We start from the raw sequence: 26,067 nt of genomic DNA, 5'->3' as shown, positions 1-26,067 counted from the left end.
AAAAGGCCTAACGCCAGCTGGTTAGGGTTGCCAATAGCTCGCACTCTTTTTCCCGGCAATTAATACCAAGTTTTGGTATACTGCGCTGTTTTAAATTGGCTGTTGGTTGTTCCACAAATTATTTCCATTAACATTTGTTATTAATCTTAAGAAATTGACGTGTTTTTATTTTCAGTCCTTTATCGTTGTGTGCTTATGTTATCAAAAATATTTTACCAAGGTATTATCTGCACAATAACAGGTATTTATATAATTTTCTGTTAGAAAGATATACTTATAGCAAAGGATATTTCGAAAAATATAACTAATTAAATAACTTTAGATAAATAATATTTTTATCATTCTAGAAGGTAACTAACAATAAAAAAGTAAACATAAATAAACATTTTTAGTAATTTTATATATTTTTTTATTATAAGTTTATGTTTAAAATTTTAACGAGGTAAGAATAACTAAAAATATGCTCTTTTAATTTATTTTAAAAATGATTGCTTACTAGTGATTCTAAAATGTTACAGAGTTGCCATGTATTTTTAATGAAACAGGAGAATAACAATCAGCAATAGCCGCGAGGTTGTTTTCAGAAATTTCTGAAAATGGCATTTGTATTAAACAGCTGACCTAAATTCAAAGATTTAACAGCTCAAATAAAAATACCACGTTTGGGAACTGCAACCACCGGTTGCAGCTTAGGGTGTACCCTAAATAAAAATACCACGTTTGGGAACTGCAACCACCGGTACATATTTTGTGGCGGGAAATTCTGCCGAGTTCGCGGTTCGCTGGCCACACTAACACGCGCTTGGACCCATTGTTATTTTTTGTTTAGCGCCGGCTTTTTCCCTCCCAAAAAGCCCAACATGGATCTGGTGGAGCTGCTGCAGCAGGCCCAGCGCCTGACGAACGAGACCAAGATGGACACCGAGATGCCAGGCGTGGAGCGGACCATGTCCCAGGTGCTGCAGGCCACCCAGGAGCTCCACTCGCGAGTCACCCAGACGGGCACCAACGATCTGCAGGCGTGAGTAGAACTTGTCGCTATGGAGTACAAATATATGACGAACAATCGCTCCAATGCAGCCACATACTGCTAGGCTCCAAGGGAGTGGACCTGCCCCAGCTGACCCAGAAGCTGGAGACGCTCAGCGCCCGCCAGTCCTTCGAGCCACTCGATCCCGTCACGGACACCGATGTTCAGGGCTATCTGAAGAACGAGCGCGAGAACGCCATACTGTCCGTCATCGACGAAACGAACCGAAGTATCTTTGAGGCCGTGGAGCGGCAAAAGTGGCGCTGCATCTACGCGGAGTGGGGCGAGGAGAAGGAGTTGCTGCTGAACGCTCTGGTGGGTCCCCACCAGGAGGACTTTCCCGACGTGCAGCGCCAAATGGTGCCCACGGCCATGGCCGACGAACCCACTCCGTTCTCCCGCCTGAGTGTCATCCAGCAGCTGTACGCCAAAGAGATCTCAGCCTACAATGTGCTGCATATCCAGGGCACTCAGCGCACCAATTTGGTGTCCACCTTTGCCCAACTGGCCCAGCAGTCCTTCGACGATTCGCTCGTAGCCGAGATGTGGAATGTGCTGGTGTTTATGGCCGATGTGACGCCGCTGTCGCGCAACATCGATCCCATCAAGAGTCGCCAGTCGGCGCCGCAGTTCATCATTCAGGCACGCACATACCTAGAGCGCAGATATAAGACATACATGAACAAGGTTATCGGGCGGAATCTGGTGGTGGCCCGGCGGGGCGGCATTCCCAATGTCTACAACCTAGTGGGCTCCTATGTGGGCGTCACTTTTCAGCGGGGGCACTCCCTTTGCGGCCTGCACGATGTGACCGATGGCCGGCCGCTGTGGCCGCTGGTTTACTACAGTTTGAGGAGCGGCGATATGGGTTCGGCTGTGAGGTATCTCAGGGAGGCGGGCACCTGCCCCGACCTGCTCAAGCTGATGACGCTGCAGAAGATGGGCGACAGGGATCCCTCGACGGCCAAGCTTGAGGGCCAACTGAAGCTCGAGTACAACAACAAGCTGCATGTCTGCACAGATCCCTACAAGAAGGCGGTGAGTACTTGGGTTTCTATCGGTTTTAGTCACCAGCATTATAAAATTTCTGTCCCCATTAGGTATACGTCGTCGTGCTGGCCTGCGATCCTCACGATACGCACGTGGAACTGATGCGCAGCATCGACGACTTCCTGTGGATGCAGCTCTCCATCCTGCGTGGCCAGGACAAGCGTGACTACAACATCGAGCAACTGACCTACAGCGGCCTGCAGTCCCTCATCCTGGACAAGTACGGCGAGAACTACTTTAATGCCCGCGAGAAGACGCCGCTCTACTTCCAGGTGCTGGCCCTCACTGGCCAATTTGAGGCCGCTATTGAGTTCCTGGCCCGCACGGAGGCAAATCGGCCGCACGCTGTCCACATGGCCATTGCATTAAACGAGCTGTGTATGCTGGGAACACCCAGTTCGGTGAAGCAACCGCTACTGAGCGCAGAGCCCGACGATCCGTCGCCCATGAAGCGCCTCAATCTCGTGCGGCTGATCGTCATGTACGCCAAGTGCTTCGAGCAGACGGACACCGAGCAGGCCCTGCAGTATTACTACCTGCTGCGACACTTCAAAGCCGAGGACGGCACCAACGCGATGCTCAACTGTGTCAGCGATCTGCTCGTGGAGAACTGCGACGACCGGATGCTTGAGCTGGTTTTCGGAGTCGCGGATGAGTCCAACCCCTTCCGGTTTAAAGGGTGAGTTGCAGGGTGCTACCCTATAAGTGAAATTCGCTATGAAAGATCAATCCTTCTTGAAGGTTTTAATCTACCCACTCCTGGAAAAACGCTAATAGTTTCCTCTCACTCTTTTTCAGCGGTATTTTCGACGAATTCCACACGATGGACTGCGATAAGTACTCCCTGGCCGGCATGGTGGGCGATGAGCTCTCGAAGCGGAGCAACTACGAGTCGGCCATCAAGCTCTATTTCATCGCCGGCCAGTTGGACAAGGCCTTGCGTCTGGTATGCTCCCTGCTGTCCCAGGTGGTCCACCAGCCACCGCGACCGGGAAGCATGCGGGAGCGGCTGGGCGAGGTTACCAAACAATTGGACGCGGCGCTGGCGGAGCGTAAAACGGATGTGGAGGCCCATGTGATTGTGACCTACACGGTGCTGACACAGGTCATGGAGTTCTTCGACCTCCATCACGCTGGCGAATCACGTTTGGCCTCGGAAATCCTGACTAACAACCGGCTGATACCCACCACCTCCTTCGAAGTGGACGAGTGCGTGTCGAACCTGAAGCGCATGGGTTCGGAGATCATCAAGGTGCTGCCCGACATCCTGCTGGCGGCCATGGACATTGTGTACGAGGAGTATGTGAACCAAAGGGGCTCGAGTGGCTCGGGCTCGGTGTACGGCGACGAAACCAAGAGCGAAAACAAGGAGTCCCTCCTGAGGCATTTGCGGGGCAGGGCAAAGGCACTGACCAACATGGCCGCCAGCGTTCCCTACCGCATGCCATCGACCACCAACCAGAGGCTCGTCCAACTGGAGATCCTTATGCACTAGCACTAGCCGGATTATAAACGTAAACCCCTAGCGATCGCTTCGTTTAATGTGTGTGTTTTTTTTAGGTTGATTAAGATTAAAATGAACATTTTTTATATAGTGATTGAAATTGTTAAAGAAACTGATGAATATGTCTAATGGGGTGTAAGTCAGGCATTGGTCTATATGAAATATACTTTACATTATTTTGTAGTGTTTTGAACCTTAAATAACTTAGTTTAGCTTTAACCAAAACTGAACTAGATTATTTAAGGTTCAAAATAATGTAAAGTTTTTAGCATGTTTGCCAATTATTCATGTTCTGGGCAATTTCTGTGACCACTTCCTGTCCCAACAACCTTTTAAAAAAACCTTTATTTGTAAAGATCTATCAAATCATAGTAAAATACTTTATTGCATAATTTGAGACACTGTTGCTATTGCTATGAAACCGCAAGAGGTCTCAGGAACACCCCAGGGCATTTCAAAAACACACATTAGTTTATGAGAATATTACTGCCAACAATTGCTGCCAATTGCCAGAGATTTCAGGAATCCATTACATAGTTTCGAACAGATCCGTTTGGAGATCCTCAAGCACTGCCATACAAAATAAAAGAAACCCACTTACTAAGCGATCGTTTCGTATAAATGCATTTGTTTTCACTTCTGTCTGTTTAAGATAATATTGTGTTATTGGAATAAGTTGATTGCGATAGTTAGTTCTCGATGTGTGCGCCACTCAGTCGAAGGAAGGTGGGAGTTGGTGGTGTGCGGCTCATCCCATGTACTGGTACGAGGCGCAGACGGGCTCCTGGTGGCGGGCGTGCGGCGAGGACTGCAGCGCCAGACGCTGCAGGTGGCAACCGCGGCAGAGCAGGCGCCCGTCCAGCGGGTAGCAGCGCTTGTCCGGCTCGTCGGTCAGCTGCATGCCGCACTCCTCGCAGATGTAGCAGTCCACGTGGAAGTCCTTGTCCATCGAGACGACGCGCACGGTCTCGTCGGTGCCCTCGACGGGGGTGATGCCTGCTCAGGATGGGTACGATCGATTAGCAAGGAGACTATCTAGGGTAGAGGATAGGAGAGCCCACCTTTGCCGCAGCTGGCGCACTTGGGCGCAAACATCCGGTGGTAGTCGTTGACGCAGTAGATCTTGTGGTCCACATCCACGGTGAAGGGCACCCCGTCTAAGCACTCATTGCACACACAGCACCGGAAGCACCCCGGGTGATATGACTTGCCCATGGCCTGCAGGATCTGCAAGAGAGAGCGAAGGCAACGTGAACACCTCCATTTAGAGCGGAATGGATGCGAGGGGCAGTACGAACCATCTCCATGATCAAGTGGCCGCAGATGGCGCACTTCTCCGCCGTCTGCTGGAAGCCCGAATACTGCAACAGTGAATTCTTAGTTAATTATTAATTAATGTTGATAAAATCATAAGTAATCAAATGATATAGTAATGTCAGCAGGCAAAAATAAGGAATTTTATAAATAAGAGATAGTAATAAGCGGAATACCGATCAAAATTAAATCATAGTGAATTTCAATATTTTTGCATCCAGACTTAGCTTCAACCTGGCTCTTACCATGTAGTCCTCCTCGCAGTAGACCCTGCCATGCACATTGTAGAAGGCCTTGCCTCTCAGTGCCCGTCCGCAGGAGCAGCAGATGAAGCAGTTGGTGTGGTAAAGATTGCCCATGGCCTGGCAGGCCTGCCCGGCACCCTTCACCTTCTCCCCGCAGGTGTGGCAGATGCCTAATAATATAGAAAGATATTAGCGAGAGTGCATTACTAATGCCTGGATGGTGATGACATACCGAAGTACTCGCCGTGCTCCTCGCTCTGCTCGATCTCCTCCTCCAGCTGGCGGGTGAGCTCCTCGATCTTGCGCTGCGCCTCCGTCGGGCCAGCCGGACGCGGCGGGGTGACGCTGTACGGCAGCAGATTCTTGGTGAGACCTGTCGGCGAACGAGGCAGATAGATAGATATTAGGTCATGCTTTCGAAGTGGGTTGCCAAGAAAGGCTTTGTCTTAGTCAGCATTGGAAATCAGAAATAAACATGCGGGAGTTTTGTTAGGCAAGCAAGTGGAAGGTTAAACAAACACTTCGAAAGCAAATAATACTTTTGTTCGAGCTAAGGGCCTACACAATTGATTACACGATTATTAGTCATCAGCAAAAATAATAAAATTAAATTGGGAGTTTACGAATCACAAAAAAGGGGTTTAGTTTGTGTTATATTAGTTTCATATTGGAGATATGTAGGTAAAAATAAAAACATCAACATTATTCTTTTTAATAAATATATTAACCAATATTAAAAATAAAAATATTTTTAATTTATTATAAGGTTTTTCAATCAGGTATATGAATTAATTTGTGGGTGCACAAAATTTCTAAGAATTTTTTTTTCCAAAGAAAGGCATAATAATTATAATCATATTATATTGCGAGGATCGTATTCAATCTCTAGTTCTTTTGAATCGGTTTCGATTTTCTGCGAATCGGTTCAGGTAAAGGACTTGAAAATAAACCGGTTAGCGGCAACCGTTTGACCAAAGTTTGTCGCCCCGCCAACCGGTTTATGATTGAGCGATGAGTGATGACACAAACGGAACCCAACTGGGACCCAACCCCTTTCGGGGAACGCAGCCCAGCCCCTCCTACCTCTCCTGGGTTTCAAGGCAGCGTTAACGGCTGCGTGCAAGCATTTTTAGTGGGGGAAACATTTGGATTCATTAGTTTGATTAATACAATGTGGAATGGATGGAATGCGCGGTGATGGGATCAATCTAGGTACCTGAATATTTTTACTACCTTATACCATACACACCCAGTTGGAATACATTCTCAATAAGTTGTACCTAACCATATTAAAATATTTTTATAAGCACATTGCTAATTACCGACATGATTGAGAAGTATACTCAATATATTTTGTAATTAGTTGCATTTTGAAATAGTATTTCAGTTGTACTAGGTACTAAAGCGATTGTATCTCTGACTCAGCTCTTCTTATATAGATTGTATTCCCCCTGGGCGGCTAGGTACCTTTCCCATCACCATGAGGCAGTTTCTGTTACGGATCCGCTCACCTGTGCTGCCCTGCGAGGGCGTGGGCGATGTGGCCACCGCCAGAGGGGCCGTCATCGCAATGGGCGTGGCCCGCAGGGAGGCGGTGGATGGTGCCGACACCACCGGTGCAATGGACGTGGCCGGCGCTGCTGCCGTGGCCATTCCCATGGCCAGTGAGGACGATATCTTTGCTGGTTCCTGGATAGTTCGCTGGGCGGTGGCTCCCGTTGCGGCCGCCCTGCCGGTGGCCAATCCCGCCGACGTATTCCTGTGCAGATTCGCCGTCATGCACACGTAGTCGGAACTGTTGATGTCCTCTATGTAGTTGGGATTCACGGAGACATTGATGGCGCCACCGGGCGACTTGATGGGCGTGTGCTGCTGCAGCTTGGCCACCGATTGCGCCGTGGGCACTGGACTCAGATGGCTGGGCAGCGACAAGTTCCTATAGCGCTGGGTGGGGGAGCCCAAGGAGCTGGAACTCGCCGTATTGCTGCTGATGCTGCGCTGGTGCATGGGCGAGGCCAGCAGGGCGTTGAGATCCAGGCCGGACGTGGAGGAGCCGCCCGAGGAGTTGGATGTGGGCTGCATCTCCTGGTACATGGTGGCGGTGGCCGGCGAGGCCTGCGGCTGAGCCCGCTGGCCGGAGTGGGGAATGATGTTCTCGTAGATGGGCGCAGCGTGCTCCTCCAGGTCGCTGGTTGGCCCCAGGGCCACAGATCGCCCTGGTGGTGGTCCACCTCCTCCGCCTCTGGCCGGTCCTCCTGGATTCTCGGGCACCGGCGTGTGGGCAAAGCGCCCCGCCCCAATGGGCTGCATCAGCAGATAGTCGTTCAGCATGGCGCTCTGCCGGCTCCCGGGACTTTGGGGCTGTGCCCGCTTGTGGTTCGAATCGAACTGGCCGTAGAACTCTAGGTTCTCGTACACCGGCGAGTGCTTCTGGGGGGCAATGCGTTGGCCCAAGATCTGGGCGGTGGGTGCATAGATGTGGGCACTGCCATTGTGGGCGTGCTGCAGCTGCTCCACCGCACGGGGCGTGGCGTATTTGGAGGCGGCTATGATGTTACCGCGCTCGTATAGCTTGTAGTCTTGGTTGTGGTGGAGGTGGTGCTGCTGCATCTGTTGCTGCTGCTGCTGCTGGCTCTCCTGCAGGAAGTTCTCGATGGCGCCGGGTGAGCGCTGGTAGCTCCTCATGGCCATGCCCGCGTCTCCAGGGCCGCCAATTCCGCCTCCCCCTCCTCCGCCACCGATGTGGAGCCGCTGCATTAGCGTTTCATAGTCGGAATCCGAGTTGCCCGGATTCCTGGCCTGCGTCTGCGTCCGCTGGGTGGTCATTGTGTATATATCGGCGGTATATGAATATATCCTCCTGATCCTGCTCCTCCGCCTCTTCTTCTTCCTCCTTCTACTCCCTCTCTTGCTGTCTCGCTCTGCGGGGGGGGACGCCGCCCTGAAAACGACGATTTCCTCGCTTTCCCCGGACGGAAAAACACCTCAGCTAACTGTGTGCGGCTAGTGGGCAGTCAGTCAGTCGGCTTTTCCTTTATTCTATCAGCTTTTCAGCATTTTCTTTGTATGGTATGCCTGCATCGGAAAACAGAAAACAGAGGTGTAGACTGTGGCGGATTGAAATCTCAATTACCCGAGAGCGGTGTGGGCGCGGGGGCTAATGTTTTGTTATTATTATAATCTTTTTCTAAGCGAAAGCACAGCTTTGCGGGGTCTTTTTTAGATTTCACGAGTTTTTTTCGAACCCATTTTTTTTTCGACTGCGCTGTGCTCAGCACATCGTAAGCAAACGTAAGTAAACGTAGGCAAACGTAGGCAAGCGTAAGCAACCGTAAGTGTCACTATCGATAGCACCGATGGCTAGGAAAATCGATAGCACGATACTGAAATACGGTCACGCTAAAATGCTGGGAGGCTGTCTCCGCTAACTTAGCGAGGACACCATCCCAATATTTTAGGGCGACCATATTTAAAACACAGTTGAAAATGTTTAGTATATATCAAATCAATTCCAACTATATACTGCAAGATTGCTAAACGGTCACTCTAAAATGTCGGGATCGTGTCTTCGCTAAGTTAGCGGAGACCTCCTCCCAATATTTTAGCGTGACCGTTTGCGATAGCGGAGACACACACCTACTTATCGATTTTTGACCATCTCTAATTGCTAACTGGATTTTTTGGGCACAACGGTTATTTAAATTCAAAAATAACTATTTGATTTGTATATTCCCCTTAACTTTGCGGAAATTGAACTATCCATCCTATATTATTTTATATGCGATTCAAGATTCAACAAGAAGCAAAGAGCGTTGCGTGTACAAGTTTTGTATATTTAAAGGTTTTGGTCTGCCGCGCTTACAATTTGGTTAGTACAGAAACATTTAAATTATGTATATAACTAGCGTATATATCTGCGTAATTTGCATTAAGTTAGCGTAGGAAGCCACAACAACGCGATGGAGCAGATGGACCGCCACCCAGACTACGATGCGTGCAGATCTGAGACGGAGCAGGTCTGGTTCACCTTGAAGATGTTGGATAGCTCGTCCAGCAGCGTCTCGTAGCGATAGGCCACCCGGATCTCGGGCACATTCGTGCGGGTGATGTCGTTACCCATGATGCCGTCCTCGTAGTAAACGGGTCCCAGCCACTGTTGTTTAATCTGTTGGTGTTTTTAAATTTGTATAAGCCATTCCATTGGGATCTACACATTAATTGTTAAGAACTCACGACGTGTGGGAATCCACTCATCATCACACTGTTCCTGGCCAGTTCGCACATGTCGCAGGAGCTGAGCTTCCACACCTGGGCCGCAATGCTGTACTCCTCCATAAGGGGTTCCTAAAAGGGCACATAGTATTTTGAAATAAAATTAGATATACAAAAAGTTATACAATATTTTAAAAACAGAATTTCACATAATGATACATCGTTTACAGCTAGCTTAGGAACTTTTATTAAAAGGACTATGGGTCAACCCATCTTGATGAAGTGGAATTGCAAAGGGGCACTAAGCAGATGCATCGTTTACAACTAAATAATATATTTTGCTTTAAAGCACTATAGGTCAACCCACCTTGGTGAAGTGGAATTGCAGAGGGTCATCCGTCGAAAGGGAGATGATGAGACCCCGGGCCAAATACTCCGGCAGCGGGTTGCGATGGTAGTTGAGGAACAGCGAGTTGTTCGACAGCGGCGACATGGCGATTCCGATCTGGGTCAGGTAATACAGATACTGCAGCACGGGCACCTTGCGGAGCAGGAGGCCGTGGGAGATGTTCTCGGCCATCAGGAAGCCGCACACCAGATGCTGCACGGGCCCAGCCTCGCCACAATGGGGCCGCAGCACAAAGGTGTTCATGTTGCGTGATCTGTATAAAATATTAGCTTTAATATAGAAATCATATTTAACCAATTCACATTCACTCACTGTCTAAACTTGTTCAGCACCGTCATGTTGGCGTACATGTAGTAAATATAATACGCATAGGGCGGATTCTCCTCGTAGGTCCACTCCTCCGGTCGGGGCACATCGTTGTCGAAGAGCGGATTCTCCGGCTTGGACTCGTCGTCCACGGAATCGAAACCGATCACGTACTGCAGGAAGCGATGCAGCTCCGGATGCTTGCTGGGTCTGGCTGTCGCCTCGAAGAGCGGCAGGAATATGTTGTTCAGGATCTCCTGGAATGACTTCATCATCTTGTTCGACTTGAAGATGTCGAAGAGGCGCGGTATCTGGATCAGCCAGCGGATGTTAGAGCTGTACACATCGTTGTCGATGGCCCACTTGGCCAGCTTGAACCACTCATCGGGCGATTTGCCGTAGATGGAGAGACGCAGCTCGGCGTTCTGGTACTTGGACTCCTCCAGATCGAAGGCCACTTCCTGGAGAGGTTATAAAGGATATTTAGGGAATATCTTATATAATGGAAATTATAATATTTAAGTAACTTTAGTAGATATTTGATAGTTTTTCAAATCATTTCCTATAAGCATGAATACGAAACTGAACTGGTGATAGAACCAACCCATACCTTTATGATCTGTGCAAAGTATTTGCCGTTCAGATAGTTGTCCGTCTTGAGGAACACCTCCCTGAGCCGCGACTCCCCGATGGGATTGTACTTGGAGTTGAACTTGTCGAAGCGGTGGAACGTATTCCGATCCGCGTGCACGTCCAGCATGTCGACGGTCAGGTCGTAGGTGGTCAGGTTCATCGATTGGAACACCTGGGCCAGGGTCATTGCCTGGCCATTGGTGTGGGTGACCACCTCGTTGGCGTTGTTCTTCAGCGTCTTCTTGATGAAGCGCAGCAGGTGCTTCTGGTTCATGCAGGATGCTGCATGGATGTGGGTGTCCACCTTGCGGGTATTGTAGAAATCCCGATGCGGCACCGCCTTCTGGGCGGCCAGCTCCCGCAGTTCGTTGAGGAGCACGTGCATCTGGTACTTGGACGACAGATAGCACAGGCGTCGATAGCAGAAGGATTTCCTATTAAAGTAAATAGATTTTTATGATTTTCTGAATAATTTCTGCTTGGATAAAACTTACAATGGCCCATCGGCTATCATATTGCACATGACCTGCATGTCATTCACGAATTGGCTCATATCCGGATATTCAAACTTGATGTCGCTGCTCGCATCCTGTAAAATCATAATTTTTAAGAGATAAGTTAAGATTTTTAATAAATAAATGAACAAAGAATATCCTTTAAGGCATACTTACATCATTTTCGTAGATGTGAAAAACTCCGTTGAGTGGTTTGATCCTGAAGTCCTCATCTGGGGGAAATTCCACGTGCCACGGATTCGTTATCTTCATATGCGATGACCTCGAATGGACATCTGCATTTCCTTAACAATTACGATTTGAGTCGAGTGTGTTTTTGTAAGTTGTTCGTTTGATTTTTGTTGATTTAGAATTGGAAAATATAATTTTGTTTAGTGGCAGAGGCGATCGAAAAGCTATGGTAATCGGTACAGTTAGTGGCAAAACTACACTCTACACTCAGGTGGTTGTGCGAGTGTTATTTTTAGTAAGTGTTGGTGTTTACAAAAAGCTATAGAGTGGAACTCTTAGATAGCTTAAAATATTTTATTATCTTATAATAATAAATACTCATAGGACCTTAACCTAAATCGGAGTTCCACTCTAAGCGCTACTAAACTTTAAGATTTCTTGTTCTACGACAGTTATCAAAGTTGAGTCTTTCCTTTTGTACAAGGTTTTCCCTTTCAAAAGGTCCAAAAATAGAGTGAAAAACGTCGAGAGTTCAACTTCTAAGTGTCTACAACTTCAGCTTAGGGCGTGTTTTTTGTTGTTGTTGGTTAGCAAAAATATACAGCACACAAAGAAATAAACTTAAAGCAAACAAATACAAGTAACAGATGCAGAACGCTGTGGAAATTCAAAAATGAACGGCTAAGAAAAACTCCCATGCGAAAAAGGTAAGGGCGATGCTGCAACATGTGCTGTAAAAAGCAGTTCTTGTTGCAAGCGAGTTTGCAGTGTGGCCAACTTTGTGTTTTAAGCAGGTTAGTGTAGCCAACATTGTTCTTTTTTGCCATAAGTATAACTGTTTTTATACAATCGCAGCACAAATGGTCCAGGTTTGATAGTGTCAGATTTTAGCACAAAACAAATAATATAAAATTATAAACAAAATCTTAGCAATTTATTTATATTGAATAACATTTGGTTATTAACTTGTTTAGAAAACATATTCTATTTTTAACTAAGACCACACTAAATCGATAGTTGGCAACACTGTCTGCGTTGAAAGCAGCGTTTGTGGTTCTAGGTTTGAGGTTAGGAGTGAATGAAGCATTGCTAAACGGAAATCAAATGTCAGGCAGAACGGAAGGGGAAGGAGTTGTTCTTATTGTATTCGAATGGAACGTGTTGGGAATGTTGGATAGGAAGGGGAGGTAAAGGAGGAAAACAGGTGTGCACACGAATTACCTTGTATGTTCGTTACACTCATTTTGCGAATGATGTCTATAAGAAATAATGAAAAATACGAGAAGTGAAATAAATAGTCGATACAAAATCAAGTTAAAAAAAGGTTTAAAAAGGCTCAAACACATAGTAGGTAACAGATGAGAATAAGTTCTAATGAAAAATAGTAGCTCGTTAAAGGCTCTAAATAATAAACGGAGGACATGAAAACGAAACGGAACGAGACTCGAGCGAGGCGGCAACTGCTAGGGCGTGGGCGAGAAAGAGACGGACACACGAGCTGACTTCTGGACTTAGATAAGGTGGCAACGCCGTCGCGTACAGTTTACACAAAACACACGCTAATATCAACTTGTATTATACATAATTCACTTGAAAGCGAATTAATTGCAATATGCGTACGCAATATATGTAGGAATCGGTGCATAACAACACTTAGGGGCATCTGTACAAAATTGCTCTTCTATACATATTTACACATATACGGTGGGCTGGGTCGATTTTTGTCCAGTATTTTAAATATATTATCGAATCATTGTCATAGAATAAGAAGATTTTAACAAATCGAACCACTCCATAGATTGAATTGTAAGATGAAGGGTACCACAGCACAAAGACAGACCAGGAACTGACTTTGAGCTCTTCTTCTGGGGGAACAGGGGTTCGGATAAATGGCTAATAACTACTCACCCGATACCTCCTTCGCAGGCAGATTATTGATGCGATCCTTGATCTTCACCGTCTTGAGGAAACGCGCCGTGGTCGAGGGAAACGACTGATCGGACATGGCCATGTAGTGGCTGCGCAGGCGCAGCGCTTCGATCAGCAGGGTCGAGGCCCGCTCCAGATCCTCGAGAGGAACGCCGCTGGTGTCCTCCCCCGAAATGGAGACCCGCTGAAAGTTGATGTCCGCATCGATTCTATCCATGTTGACAGTGGTCTCGCGGTCCTCGTTGCTGCTGGATGATTCCCTGTGTGTAGCCAACACGGCGGCTGCGGGCACAGGTCTAGGTCCAGTAGCCTGCCTGAAAAGGGGTAAAAAAATACAAAAATTATTTAGATTAAATAAAAAATTAGTAATCAAATAAATATATATATGTTTGGAATTTATTATTAAACATGTCATTTGGCATTGCCCTTCAAAAAATAATACATACATATAGTATATTAAACAACATTTGGCAATATTATATCTTTGTTGCCACAAGATATATGTAATTTGTATATCTTACACTACTTGATCACTTTTTTATCCAATGAATTACTTATTCATAGATCAGAGTCTTTTAAAAATGCCTTAGGTCACAGAAATCTTTGATTAAATTTCTCACATTTCTAGATCTTCTATTGGGCAGACCATTTAGAATCTTCCTAGTATACAATAGCATTTCCAATTTTAAAATGATTAATATATTTTTCTTGATGTCACAAGATATATAGAATCTTCTTTATCTTACACAATTTCGTAAATGGTTTATCCTATGATTTATTTTATCAGATAATAGATTGCAAACTTTTGAAAAGACTTTTAGTCACAGAGAACTTGGAGTTCACTTGTCACAAATAAAGATCTTCTACTGGGCTGACCATTTGGAATCCTCGGGCTGATACTCGTAGCAGCGTCCAAAACTATAGCTGTCATCCGCAAAGGACATCCTGCTTCCACTGGAGACCACCGGCGAATGGAGTACTCAGTTTGGGGTTTCCCCTTCGATAGGGACGGCTCTTCTTTGGGCACAGAGATGGTAATGATCGATTGACCAGTTGATTTATGGCAATGCGAAGCCACCGATTGCCACTAATACGCAGTCCGGCACGCCATCAGAATATTTCTTACATATTTGGTAAGGAACGAACTACTTTTTTGGTCACAAAATTGCGTGTCTTAAAGAACTATCTAAATTAAGTTACTACAGTTCGATTGTCCCTTGGCCGACAGAAACAAATTCCAGCAATGGATAGAGCTATTTCTATTAATAGTTGTTTAATGCAAGCTCTGAAAAAGTTGTTTTATTGAGTATTTTGCCAAATTAAAGTAATTAAGTCACCTAACTATATGGTAAACAAAATAAATTATACAAAAAATGAACAATTCACTTTTTTTGCTTGGCTTAATTCTTTAGAATTATTTGAAATATAGAATATGGTGCTTCTTCTTTCAAACTTTTAGGAATTTTCACTTTAAGAACAACTTTCTCAAACACTTAAGATAAATCTAGGTTTCTTTTGATTTAAATCGCTTTAGATTAACAAATTTTGCGTCCCCAAAACTTGCAAAGTTCTTTGGGTTTTGGGAAACTATCTTGGGTATGGTTAAACCCCCCTCCTGCGGTTTTGCCCCCTGTTATTTTTGATTGGCGTGCAGAACTTGTCGGGATTCTTGGTTCAAGCCAAAAACTCGAAGTTTCCGTGCGAGTTGGAAAGTTTTCCAACGCCGTTTCTTGGTTTCTTTTCTTTTTTTGCTATTTTATTTTTTGAGCGACGCCTGGCGTGCGACACGAACAACAACGATGGTGGATTTTAGTGGGGCAGTGGGCGGCGGTTCGATGGGTGGCTCCCCTATAAAGAGGGCTCAATGTCAGCGGAGGTCGCACAGGTAGTGCCCGGGCAGGTGGGAATCTTTGGGCCGCGTTTCGCGCCGCCGAGCTGCCCGTTTATTGGATCGGAGCGTACTGAAAGTGACGGCATCCGCGCCAGAACTCAGCCGTTGGTCACAGTGGTTCTTCCCTCGACGGTGGCGATGGTGGTTCGTTATGCCATAAGCCCCACCACCACCACCTCCGTATGGGTGGCATGGGCGAAAGTCCGTCACCTCGGCAGCGGCTGCCTAATGCAGTTCCATTCAAAATCAAAACGTGTTCTGCATCGGTCCACACTTTCGCCGGGCCAAAAACCCGAAACCAACAGACGGACCCTGGCCCAGACATAAACCCACTTTGGATTAGCCGGAAAACACCCATCTGTACCCCGCACCACCCACCACCCACCGCCCACCTGGGAGCCTGATAATTGTACGCTCTGCGGTTGCCTCATTAGGAAACTATACAAAAGGCTCACGGTGGAAATACAAGACAAGCTACATTTTACAGAAACTATAAAATATTAAAAAATGTACTTAAGCTTTTGACAGTCTCAAATAATATCACAATTAAATTTCATATTTATGTTGTTTATTTAATAGAAAAGTTCTTGATAATATAATTAAATATAATACCTGATTATAATCAAGTCTGTTCTTACATGTTGCAGATAAGAACCTCCAGAAAATTACATTAAAATATGGAATTAGCTTTTGTGATATTTTTCTGTCTAATAAATTAGAGTTTATGTGATTATATACATTTCTAACAATTCTAAAATATCAAAATAATATGTAATAATATGTTTTGTAACATCAATTCCATTTTTAACTGTTGAAGATGGGAAATTTAAGAAAAAACCTTGACATGTATTGATTTCGATTTTGGAAAATATTTTTACATTATGGACAAAAATATAATATTTAAAAAATTTCCCAATTTTAAAAAAAAAATTTAGAATATAGAAGAGAAGGGAATGTAATAACATTTTATTTATTATCAAGTCCATTTTTAAATTTTGCAGATAAGAACCTTAAGAAAACATGGAAATATTGTTTTGGCTCCTGTGATATTTTTCATTTGCTTGTTGAATTAGAGAAATACGGCGGAGTGGAATGGTATTTTGGCCTTCGGAAACATCTAACCTTGGAACAGACTGGCTGATAAGGGCTCGATCACGAGATCTGTGAACTCGCCGTGTTTTTGTCTGGTTCGCATGTAAAGTAAACAAAACCAAGCCGGAGCAGAACCGATTTAGGTTTGGATCTGATTACTAGAGCAATACAATGGGAACAATACTAAGCTTGTTTGTTCTTTAATAGTTTTAACTTTTGATTTATAATTGGCAACAGAAACCAATTTTGTAACGGGTATCTCATAGTCGGGACACTCGACTTGATTTGTTTTTTGTTGTACCTCGTCCTCTTGCTGTCTTAAATATTTAACACACATTTTTTTCACTTCGTTATCTTTTCCTATCACTTGTCACAAATAGATTTTTAGGTTTACCTTTAAATTGCCGACATAAAAAATTGTTCTCACAAAGCAAAAACGAAGAGCTCTTAAGCATGCACTTGGTTTATGTTAAAATAAGTAATTTAAAGAGAATTGTATATTCCCATTTATATAAACTTACATTTCCGAAACGTAGTGTTCCATTTAATTGTTTTAATAACCTTATGATTTTACTACTTGCAAATGGAGGAGGTAAGACAGGTTGAAAATCCTATCAATAACTGATTAACTAAATGTGGAACTATAATAATTTATAAATTTAAACAGAGAGCAATTTGTAATTATACTATCGCAGTTTCGCTGATAAGCCACAAAAACGCGGGTGTTTTCTAAAAACAATACAATTTTGAAAAAAAAAATTGCCACTTTTGTTATCGTTCCATGGCACTTTCGAAGTATTATAAAAATTTGTTTTCCTCTCAAAAAATATATATCTATTATTATTAGCTATCGTATACTCACTTTTCATTGAGATGACGCTGAATTTGCAGCTTCTTTTCTATCTGTTCAATGGGAAATTGTGGCACCTCATATGGAGCCGAGATCTCATTGGTCACCTCCACATCAGCTTCGGGCTTCTCATCCACTGGGGAATCGGTGAGATCACCTGAAAAACAAGAGATACATTGGGATTAGAATCGGAATGCGAGAAGGATGAGAAATGCGTGAAAGTTCGGAGCTGTTTTCTCAGTATCGAGATACCACTATATCATAGATCTTAAAGTGCAGAACCTACTGAGATCATCCGAGGAGATTGTGGGCGTGACTGTGGCAGTGCTCGTGTCATTCAACTGATTTCCCATCGGTCCTCCATAAAGACGAACATCTACGCGTAACCGATGCGCGGTATCCATGCGATTGAAGTTCATTGTAGAAAATGCAGGTGAAAAACCGGATTAACTGAGGATCGTCGCCAAGGTGTTAAGAAGTAACCTGGTCGAGAGTTGTCGCCCCAATGAAATCGGAAAACATCGAAGATCGGAGAATTCCAGGCCGAGACCTACCGACGCCGGCAGAGGCAGCGACTGCGACTGCGACTGCAGCAGAGGATCATCATCTTTGACGGGGGCAGAGAAAAACAACAACTTCTCCCAAGAAAAACAACCAAACAAAATTTATTGTCGATTACAAATTGGCAAGCAACAAAATGTTTAAAGACAGGAGGGCACTGAGAACAAAATTACAGCCCATAAAGCAAGTATTATATTTGAGATCCCCATTAAATAAGTTCCAAACAGGTCCCCAAAGTAAAAAAAAAAAGATTGTTATCAAATAGTTAAACAAAAAATTAAAAATAACATTAAAAAAGGTTTGGTTATAATAGAGAGTTTGGATAGTTTTATGTCTTAAGTTATCAAAAATTTTTTTGTAAAAAAAAAAATATTATAATGGTTTTCTTCAGTGTAGAAAATCTAGAGGGGGGAGGAGGCTGCTTGCTGTGACAGCGGAGATAGCAAAAATACTGGCAAAATCAAAACACGCACTCAACAAACAACAAACAAGATGGGATCACTTTTTGTAGCGATCCGAAGCTGAAATACACTTCAAGGTCAAAAACCACAATAATTACTTATCTCAGAAGTAAGAAGAAAAAACCGAGGCAGGACAGCATATAAGTCATGTAATTATCTTAAGTGTAAAAATTAAAAACTAATTATAATTGCATTAAGAACTGAGATAAGGCCAAACAAATGTATTTAGTTTCACTAAGCAGACCATTTATCATATTAGTATTGAGAACGAACCGCTTTGGGTTTTCGAACGACCACTTTATAGAGTACAATAACTTTCCTATATCGCTATATGGGTTAGTAAGACTTGAGATGCTGCGACTGACAGACAGCGCAGCGGCCGAGGTTTAACGCAACACTGAAATTATGTTCTGAAACAAATTTTAAATTGTTTATAATATTAAACGTAATGTAATATTTTCTACAAAAAAAAGGAATATTATTTCCATGATGATTTCTATTTCTATTGTGATTTAAAGTAATTATATAGTAGGTATTTCTTTAAACACATTTCCACACGGGTGAACAGTGAAAGGAATTGTAAAAAAACCTCATAAAAAAATCCTATATCCGCCGTTTTAAAACCGTAAAGCTTTAGAATTATAAAAATATATATTCAACGTTGTAACTGGAAATATATATTGTAATGTATCTTAATTATATTATTATTAATATATTTTTAAATAATAATTTTAACTGAATCATTAGGATATATTATTATTTAAGTAAATAAATATTATAGTTCAATTTAAACTATAACTCTTCAATTTTCTTTTGTAGCTACAGGTTTTTTTGAGTGATGGTGCTTTTACTGTGTGCGTGGGAGAGTGAATGTCTTTGGCTTTCTTTTTGCAGCAGAGAAGAGAAAGATTTAGAAAAAGAGAGAGTGGATTGTGATCAGTGGGTGCAGAGAACAAAACGCATCACTATATATGTATTTAAGTTCCAAAATGTCACAAAATATAATTTTAATTTGTTGTTTAAATCGAATTTACATATATTTTTCATAGAACTAGTGTTTCGCATTTAAGCACGACTCATTAAACAGGTTCTATAAAAGAAATGACCTTATAGAGGCTTTTTATAACTACAAGTCTAGAGGTACATAAATGATTTCTTTTAATTTAAGAGGTTTTTGACCAATTCGGTGGATGTGTTTTCTTCCTATGACAGTTAAGAAGTTTTCTTATAAGGAGACTTTTTATTAAAATAATAATATTAATTTAAGACCAATGACTTGTTTTTGACCCATTAGGTGGATGTTTTTCCCCTTGGTCAAAGGTCAGTGGGGTTGCATTTGGTGCATTCATTCACTTACATGGGCAGCGATTGGGGGTGCCCCTTGGGGGAATCTGCTTTTGGGGCAGGGACATGGAGGTGGAGGCGTTGAGGGCCTTTCCGCCGGCCTTCTTGGAGGTCGGGTGCGACATCATCGCTCCGTCAAAGGAGTCCGTATCCTGGACCCGCATCTCCACGGACGAACCATCCGAGGTGCTCAACATTCCGCGGTACGACATCTTGCCGATCCTGGATCCTGGGGATCCCGAACGTTATCTATGTGCTCTCTTCTAATCCAGAACTTCTTTATGATGATTTTCCTGGTCAATTTTCTGTTTTTTCTCCGGTGTTTACTAACTGAATTTACGACTTTCCTGCCTGTGGGGGGTTTTTTGTGTGTGTTTTTTATGTAATTTTCCCGGTGACAGGTGTCGCCGCTCTGCTCGAGATTCTGCTGCTCTGGGCAACGTCTTGGGGCAACTGTCGGTTCGGATCGGCGGGATATATACTCGCGATCGGCTGCACTTAATTTAGTTTGAATTCCGTCCGACGCAATTCGCGCATCTCCTACGCGCTTGTCTTTCGCCTTTGTTTGTCTCCGTCTCCGCTTTTTCCCTGCTTTCTCTCTCTTTCCGCCTCTTCCTCTCTATATCTATACATATGTTTTTCACACCTCTCCCGATCTCAGCGGATCCAAAGTTTATATACCGGGTAAAGTTGGGAGGGAGCTTTCAGTGCTCGCAACGCCACAAATGAAAAGCTTGGAAAGCCCACAATGTTTGCTAATTATAAACAATATTTTGGATAAACAAACTGCATATGGCCAAGTTATGGGGAGTTACGAGGGGGGTTCTCGAGATCATAGCTCTTTGAACCCGATGGTAAGACATCAGACATTTCAATCAAAACCTAAGAAGGTGTGGCACTATTTTCCACTCTAAGTTCTTCAACTCGGCAGATTTTAAAATTATATAGTGTTCTGAAACATGTATTTTTTATAAAGTACGGCTATACATAGCTATTTTGGATTTGAAGATATTGCAGTATCGTTTCTGTTTTTATGTGTAATTGATAAAGATTAGTGATTCATTGGTTTGAATAATATACCATACCAATTTTCATATCGATCGGACAATTATTTTGGTCTTAAGTGCGTCTGTGGATGGATATCATTCTGATTAAAATAAAAAAAATCTAATATTGTATTTATATAATTTTTAACCATCCAAAAATTATATTTGATTACAGTAATCGATTATGATTAACACGACAATTGTATGATTTTGTTGAACACCAATTTAAAGACCAATTTTGGTGATGTTCTGATGGGTATACCAACTGATAACGATGACAAGGCCCCTTTCTTGATACGACACTTGGGCTTATAGTTTCCAAATATATTCCCAGACTGGTAACTTTCCTCTATTAGGAGGGCTCGTCTCGATTTGTTTAACACCCCGTCGGGGGCACTTAGCAAATGGTCGGGTTTATCAATAGCCCCCAGATGAGAGACAAAATTGGATCATCGGTGGTTAGCGCTGGGTCGATAATAACCCATGGGCTGTTTTGATAGCTTCATAGACCAATCCAATCGATTTGTTTGGCTAGATATGGTACGAGCACTTTCTGCGACGACTGCAAGTCATTGTCAGTTCATTTGCCTTGTTTGCCGAGTTGTATGCGAAATGCAAACAGTCATATACTATGTGTATTAAAAATATATATATAGAAAGATGGGCATTCCTATAGACTCGAATATATGTGTGTGTTTTTGTTTATCTGCCGTACGTTTCAATTTATTATTCGATTGTGCTTAAGCTTGTTTCATTTTATTTCGTTGTATTTTTGGCACCGCTCTTTGTTATGTATTTATTGACCGAATTGCGAACTTATTAATTGCTGCGTTTGGCCTTTTCTTGTGTTTTGGGCACTTTGCCCGCGAAGATTCGCTATTGATTTTCACATGAAAATATGGGAAACTTTCCGCCGTGACTTGCGTAATCCCAGGGATATAAAAATTCGACTTTCCGCTCGATTCGACTTCGCGCAGCCAACTGACTCTGATTTTCCACTCATTTTTTCCTTACTCATATGTAATAATAAGCTATGGATATAAACAGTTGATTTGGCATGACTATCTGCAGTCAGTCTCGATTTCAGTGGGGAAAATGGAAGAGAAAAGCCAGTGGGAAAAGAGCTTGAGTTTCTGAGGAAAAGAGCGCAAAATTAACCAAGAGAACTGCCGGCACGGAATCACAAATAAATCATTTAGGGGCTTAAACAATATCCAAGGGGTATGAGAAAATCGTATGGGAAATACTCTATTGTTTTCTTTTCGTCGCCGCCGCCCGCCTTTTTTATTATTTGTTTCTAATTGGAAAACCCTGACCTATGCCTACGATGGACAGAAGCCAGCTGTCGTGGGGCACAGTGGGGGCCAATGAAATAGCACCAAGGCATATTAATTAAAAGCTAAGTTAGTTACAAGCAAAAAAATATTTATAGGTAAAATTGAGCAATGCGGATAGTTACTTAAATCTAAAAAAAGTGGTTAACAGCTATTAAAAATATTTATTGTTGCTTTGGTTACTATTTAATGGTACAACTGCCATAAAATAATATGTTATGTGCATTTTCTGGCTGTGAGAGTAACTATTTCATTGGTCATATTGACAATTCCAATTATTATAATGGTAAATTTTACCCTAAAGTTTTTTTTTTGCATGTACTGTACCACTTAGTACATGTTTTATATCCCAAACTACATATAATAGGTGTACTAGCGATTTGCCAAAACATGCAAACATTTGACAATCGACATCAATTATTTTTGATTCGATGTGTGGATGGCTCTTTAGTTTACCCAGTTGATTGAACACAGCACATTTCCCATAAGCGGCGGACACATGTCAACCGAACGACTGCCCCAATTGAGTGGATGATGATATAAGTATTGGATGGGATATGAGCACTGGATGGCCAGAAAGTAGATAATAGAGCTGGGACCGATTCCCACGAACTGTGAATAATAATGCACGTTTGTACTTCGCACTCAAATTTGGATGTTGTTATTCACGGAATGTATTTATAGACCGATAAGAAGGAGTGTGCTGCGGCGCACACGGAAATTTAAGTTCCATATTGTTCTGACAATCAAGTCTATTAACAAGCGGATTCTGGGAACACACACAATTTAAACACCAAATTATATATCTCACGTATGAAAGATATTTGGAAAAATATTTAAATAGGATTCACTATTATGCTGTAAATAAGTAGAAAACTTACAGAGTCATTAAATATTTTTTACAGTGCACAAAAACAATATTATCGCAGCTGCTGATAAAGGAAGAACAAGAAAACGTTGAAATATATTAAGATGGCTGATTATTTAAAAAAAATGAAAATACCGCAAAATAAACCTCTTTGGTATTATGTTATATTAAAGATATCAGCATTTTTTGATGGGTCTCTTTTTTATATTTTGCCAGTTGGTAAGTGAAATAATGCCTTTTTGTCCACCGAATGTCCACGTGGTGTTCGAGGCATCCATAAATTCAGCTGGGCAAACCATAAATCCGCCCTGCCATGCACTAGATTAGATTAAAAGCGTTGGACTGCACAATTAACATGGAGTTGGACTTGGGGGTCTCTCATGTTGGGCCCCAAGAACCCAAGAACCCAAGAACCATCATCTGAGCACCCACCTTCTTCGTTTCAGAACCTTCTGGCGATGACTCAGGGCAAACAGCAGCGGCTAATTGGCCCACATACAGGCTGTCCCATAAATATAAATGTGTCTCTCCCCGCCTTCGCATGAGTTCGCCTCATGTTTAACCAATTTCCTAAATGGTTTCGTATTTGCTGTTGGTTTTTCCCATTGCGTTTGTTTGCTGCATCAACAGAAACGCAAAAATGCGAACTAAACAAGCATGTTAGTAAAAAAACAGTACCCACAAAGCATAAAAGTAATGAAAAAGCAAATAAAAAATACAATGGGAACACTTAAACTGGGAAAAACTTTAGCTCAGACACGACAATAGGAGATAAATCAGGTAAAATTACACAGAAAGTAAGACAATGTAAGACGTAGTAAAGAGAACAATACAGAAAACTAATATAAATGTTTAAGTAATATGTTCCTCTTACGAAATATGTTGCATAGCCCAGAGGCTTTCTTAACTCACATTATAATCCAAGATAAAAAGAACATAAGCAGAGCTACATTAATCAAAAGAATGGAATAAATGGGAATATATTTGTACAAATGCAAGTCAGTGGTTCTGGCCATTTAAGAAGATTTATTACCATCTTTTCTTGGCTAGAACATGTGATCCAACAAAAAGTAAAAAATCGAAACTGGAATGACGTCATCTGAGGTCCACTATATGCATAGTACATCCCAGCTTTCCATGTAATGGTGTGGGAGGGTAGGGGAGAGCTGAGATAATTGAAGGACAGGCGTTGGAAGTCGTCATCAAAGGAACCTCCATCTCCATAATCATCATCAACATGGCATTAACATCGCCATCAACCGAGGAACTGAGGAACTATTGTACCTCATCCAGATAATTTATGCACAGTTACTAGCACGCCTCTGATTATAATAATTGCACGTCATTACCCCCACACAGGCACACCAGCACCCACACACATGCACTCGGTGTGTGCTTCTTTCGACGTGGATGTGGAAATATTTCACGGCGATGACCAGTAAACGAAGTGAACGAAGGCGCAAAAGTCAATGCATCCCACATACCCACACATCGGTATACATTTCACGCATACACGCAGGCAGGGGCGCACTTCAAGGGGGTCAGAGCCCCCACCCTGAGAGGGTGTTCAGTACTCTTACCATAACCTGTTTTTAAGGTTCCTTCTTCCAATAGAGATTGATTTTTCTTACAGAACTAATGGAAAAAACACTTTGAAATAAAATATTACAAGAATATGCAGTTCTAGTCAGTAAGATATCGATGTAGAAAATTTGGGTTTATAGAACTTCGAAGGTAATAACAAAGTTTAAAAATATTTAAATTGATTTTTTTTAAAACCCTCTCTTTAAAACCCGGCTTACGCCACTGGATTAGCCAATTATTGATGTACAAAATGTAGGAAAAGGAAATACATTTTGTTTTCTTTAATTGGTAATCAATTTGTTTACCTTTAAGCACTATGCAATAAAATTTTCTTGAAATTGAACAACAGAAAGTTCAATATGGGTGCATCTGAAGCCATATATTATATATCATTCCGATTCGAAATAACCACAATATTTAGCAAGTCATAAATAACACGAATTATCATTAAAATGGAATTACAGCTATAACATCACTAGATAGAAAACAAAAGATCTTTGGATAGGACAGCTATAAGAAATGTTCGGAAAGGATACATAAGTGGTATACGAACCAAATAAAACTAAAACTAGAACAATATCATTTTATTTATTTTAAATTTATAATATCACTAGATAGAAATCAAAAGTTCTTTGAATAAGACAATAATAAAAAATGTTTTGAAAGGATTCATAGGTGGGTATAGAACCAAATAAAGCTAAAACTAGAACTATACCGTTTTATTTATTTTAAGTTGTACTTTATTTTCTTAATGTTGAAATGTTAAAGAAATAAGAGAGTAAGGATGTATACGTTCTTAAATATCGATTAATTAGAACTTTCGAGAAAATCCCCCTGAGGATTTCCTGACCACGTCCCTGCCCTCTGCACGCACACACGCCTCTGCCCCGCCCACGCCCACTTTCACGCCCACAATGACACACTCACCGCCTTTGCGCTTTTCGATGCGCCGCATCGTGCATCCCATGTCCATGTCCATTTCCATGTCGGTGTCGAAACCGAAGCTGCGATACCCCTTGGCACTCAGTGCATCCGCGTAGCTCTGCATTTCCCGGCGTTCTCCGGGTCCCTGGAGTCCTTGGTGTCCTTGGCCGAAGGACCTGCTCCTCTTCCGGTCGGAAAGGGAAATTCGAGAAGTGTCTTTCGGAACCTTCGGGATGGATCCCGGCAACTCAGTGGGCGAAACAGACACAATAACACGCTGTCACTTCTAGAGTCTCTCACACTCCAACTCTCTATCTATATTTTCTAGTCTTTGGGTTCTTAACACTCGGATTGTAAAACACAGTAAAAAAAATGCAAGCAACAACCACAACAAACGGTGGTAACAACAATAATACTGCTATTTCGTGTGCGATTGAAACGGAAAAAGGTTGCAAAAAAGCTTCTGGTCGGTGCGAATTTTTTTTTGCGACTGAAGTTCCGAACCAGCGCGCAGTGTGACCACAGGTGGAGCGCCAAAGGATACCCTAAAAAATGACAGAATGTCGGGGAAAGCTTTCCGGTTGCTGGCCAGATATATAAAAAGCTCCATATACTTTCACTTGAAAATGGACCGTTAATATACGGTTGTATTTTGAAATTCAAAATTAAAGGAGCAAAAGTTGTGCTTGAAGGATCTGGTTCTGGTAAAGTCCTAAAACTAGCGCGCCAAAAAGCTTTAAAGTTTGTAATTCGAAATCCTGAAGGTTTTAATTTTGGGTATATTTAACAGTTCA

General features: G+C 42.7%; 3 protein-coding genes across 20 annotated transcripts; 1 reads left to right on the top strand and 2 right to left on the bottom strand.

The window, feature by feature from the left end:
* The first annotated feature begins 762 nt into the window (after positions 1-762).
* On the top strand, positions 763-3,678 carry LOC119556196 (nuclear pore complex protein Nup93-1). Its single transcript, XM_037868144.1, has 4 exons — positions 763-1,021; positions 1,081-2,068; positions 2,131-2,759; positions 2,879-3,678. Exons 1-4 carry the CDS (start codon positions 861-863, stop codon positions 3,573-3,575), a joined length of 2,475 nt encoding a protein of 824 aa, XP_037724072.1. The 5' UTR covers positions 763-860; the 3' UTR covers positions 3,576-3,678.
* Positions 3,679-3,958: 280 nt separating this feature from the next.
* Positions 3,959-8,419, bottom strand: LOC119556197 (LIM domain-containing protein jub). Of its 6 annotated transcripts, none has more exons than XM_037868146.1 (8): positions 8,277-8,414; positions 6,655-8,218; positions 6,227-6,256; positions 5,376-5,516; positions 5,144-5,313; positions 4,883-4,960; positions 4,646-4,811; positions 3,959-4,580 (listed from the first exon to the last, which is right to left on the bottom strand). In XM_037868146.1, exons 2-8 carry the CDS (start codon positions 7,967-7,969, stop codon positions 4,333-4,335), a joined length of 2,148 nt encoding a protein of 715 aa, XP_037724074.1. In that variant the 5' UTR covers positions 7,970-8,218; positions 8,277-8,414; the 3' UTR covers positions 3,959-4,332. The 6 variants fall into 6 exon arrangements, with proteins under 6 accessions (XP_037724074.1, XP_037724075.1, XP_037724073.1 ...); XM_037868147.1 differs by having other exon boundaries at positions 8,389-8,403; XM_037868145.1 differs by having other exon boundaries at positions 6,655-8,419.
* Positions 8,420-8,955: 536 nt separating this feature from the next.
* On the bottom strand, positions 8,956-25,752 carry LOC119557640 (AMP deaminase 2). Of its 13 annotated transcripts, none has more exons than XM_037870483.1 (11): positions 25,277-25,752; positions 17,164-17,308; positions 13,298-13,632; positions 12,611-12,646; positions 11,375-11,502; positions 11,198-11,292; positions 10,681-11,137; positions 10,077-10,531; positions 9,723-10,017; positions 9,377-9,487; positions 8,956-9,308 (listed from the first exon to the last, which is right to left on the bottom strand). In XM_037870483.1, exons 1-11 carry the CDS (start codon positions 25,395-25,397, stop codon positions 9,129-9,131), a joined length of 2,358 nt encoding a protein of 785 aa, XP_037726411.1. In that variant the 5' UTR covers positions 25,398-25,752; the 3' UTR covers positions 8,956-9,128. The 13 variants fall into 13 exon arrangements, with proteins under 13 accessions (XP_037726411.1, XP_037726405.1, XP_037726406.1 ...); XM_037870477.1 differs by lacking the exon at positions 25,277-25,752 and adding an exon at positions 19,531-19,966; XM_037870478.1 differs by lacking the exon at positions 25,277-25,752 and adding an exon at positions 19,531-19,965 and having other exon boundaries at positions 11,375-11,493.
* Positions 25,753-26,067: the final 315 nt, after the last annotated feature.

Source organism: Drosophila subpulchrella, chromosome X (assembly GCF_014743375.2).
Source record: "Drosophila subpulchrella strain 33 F10 #4 breed RU33 chromosome X, RU_Dsub_v1.1 Primary Assembly, whole genome shotgun sequence".
Taxonomy (NCBI): domain Eukaryota; kingdom Metazoa; phylum Arthropoda; class Insecta; order Diptera; family Drosophilidae; genus Drosophila; species Drosophila subpulchrella.
The sequence above is the reverse complement of the archived record's forward strand: the minus strand, read 5'-3'. Positions and strand labels throughout refer to the sequence as shown.

What these genes read in the sequence shown, in the direction of transcription:
- LOC119556196 (XM_037868144.1), top strand. Translation starts at nt 861, where the DNA reads ATGGATCTGGTGGAGCTGCTGCAGCAGGCCCAGCGCCTGACGAACGAG. An exon ending in CAGATCCCTACAAGAAGGCG is followed by an intron (nt 2,069 to 2,130) that starts GTGAGTACTTGG and finishes TGTCCCCATTAG; the next exon opens with GTATACGTCGTCGTGCTGGC. An exon ending in AACCCCTTCCGGTTTAAAGG is followed by an intron (nt 2,760 to 2,878) that starts GTGAGTTGCAGG and finishes ACTCTTTTTCAG; the next exon opens with CGGTATTTTCGACGAATTCC.
- LOC119556197 (XM_037868145.1), bottom strand. Translation starts at nt 7,969, where the DNA reads ATGACCACCCAGCGGACGCAGACGCAGGCCAGGAATCCGGGCAACTCG. An exon ending in GCCCTCGCAGGGCAGCACAG is followed by an intron (nt 6,257 to 6,654) that starts GTGAGCGGATCC and finishes GCTTGCACGCAG; the next exon opens with CCGTTAACGCTGCCTTGAAA. An exon ending in GTGCGCCAGCTGCGGCAAAG is followed by an intron (nt 4,581 to 4,645) that starts GTGGGCTCTCCT and finishes CATCCTGAGCAG; the next exon opens with GCATCACCCCCGTCGAGGGC.
- LOC119557640 (XM_037870477.1), bottom strand. Translation starts at nt 19,729, where the DNA reads ATGTCGTACCGCGGAATGTTGAGCACCTCGGATGGTTCGTCCGTGGAG. An exon ending in TTCACATCTACGAAAATGAT is followed by an intron (nt 11,293 to 11,374) that starts GTAAGTATGCCT and finishes ATGATTTTACAG; the next exon opens with GATGCGAGCAGCGACATCAA. An exon ending in TGAGTGGATTCCCACACGTC is followed by an intron (nt 9,309 to 9,376) that starts GTGAGTTCTTAA and finishes AAACACCAACAG; the next exon opens with ATTAAACAACAGTGGCTGGG.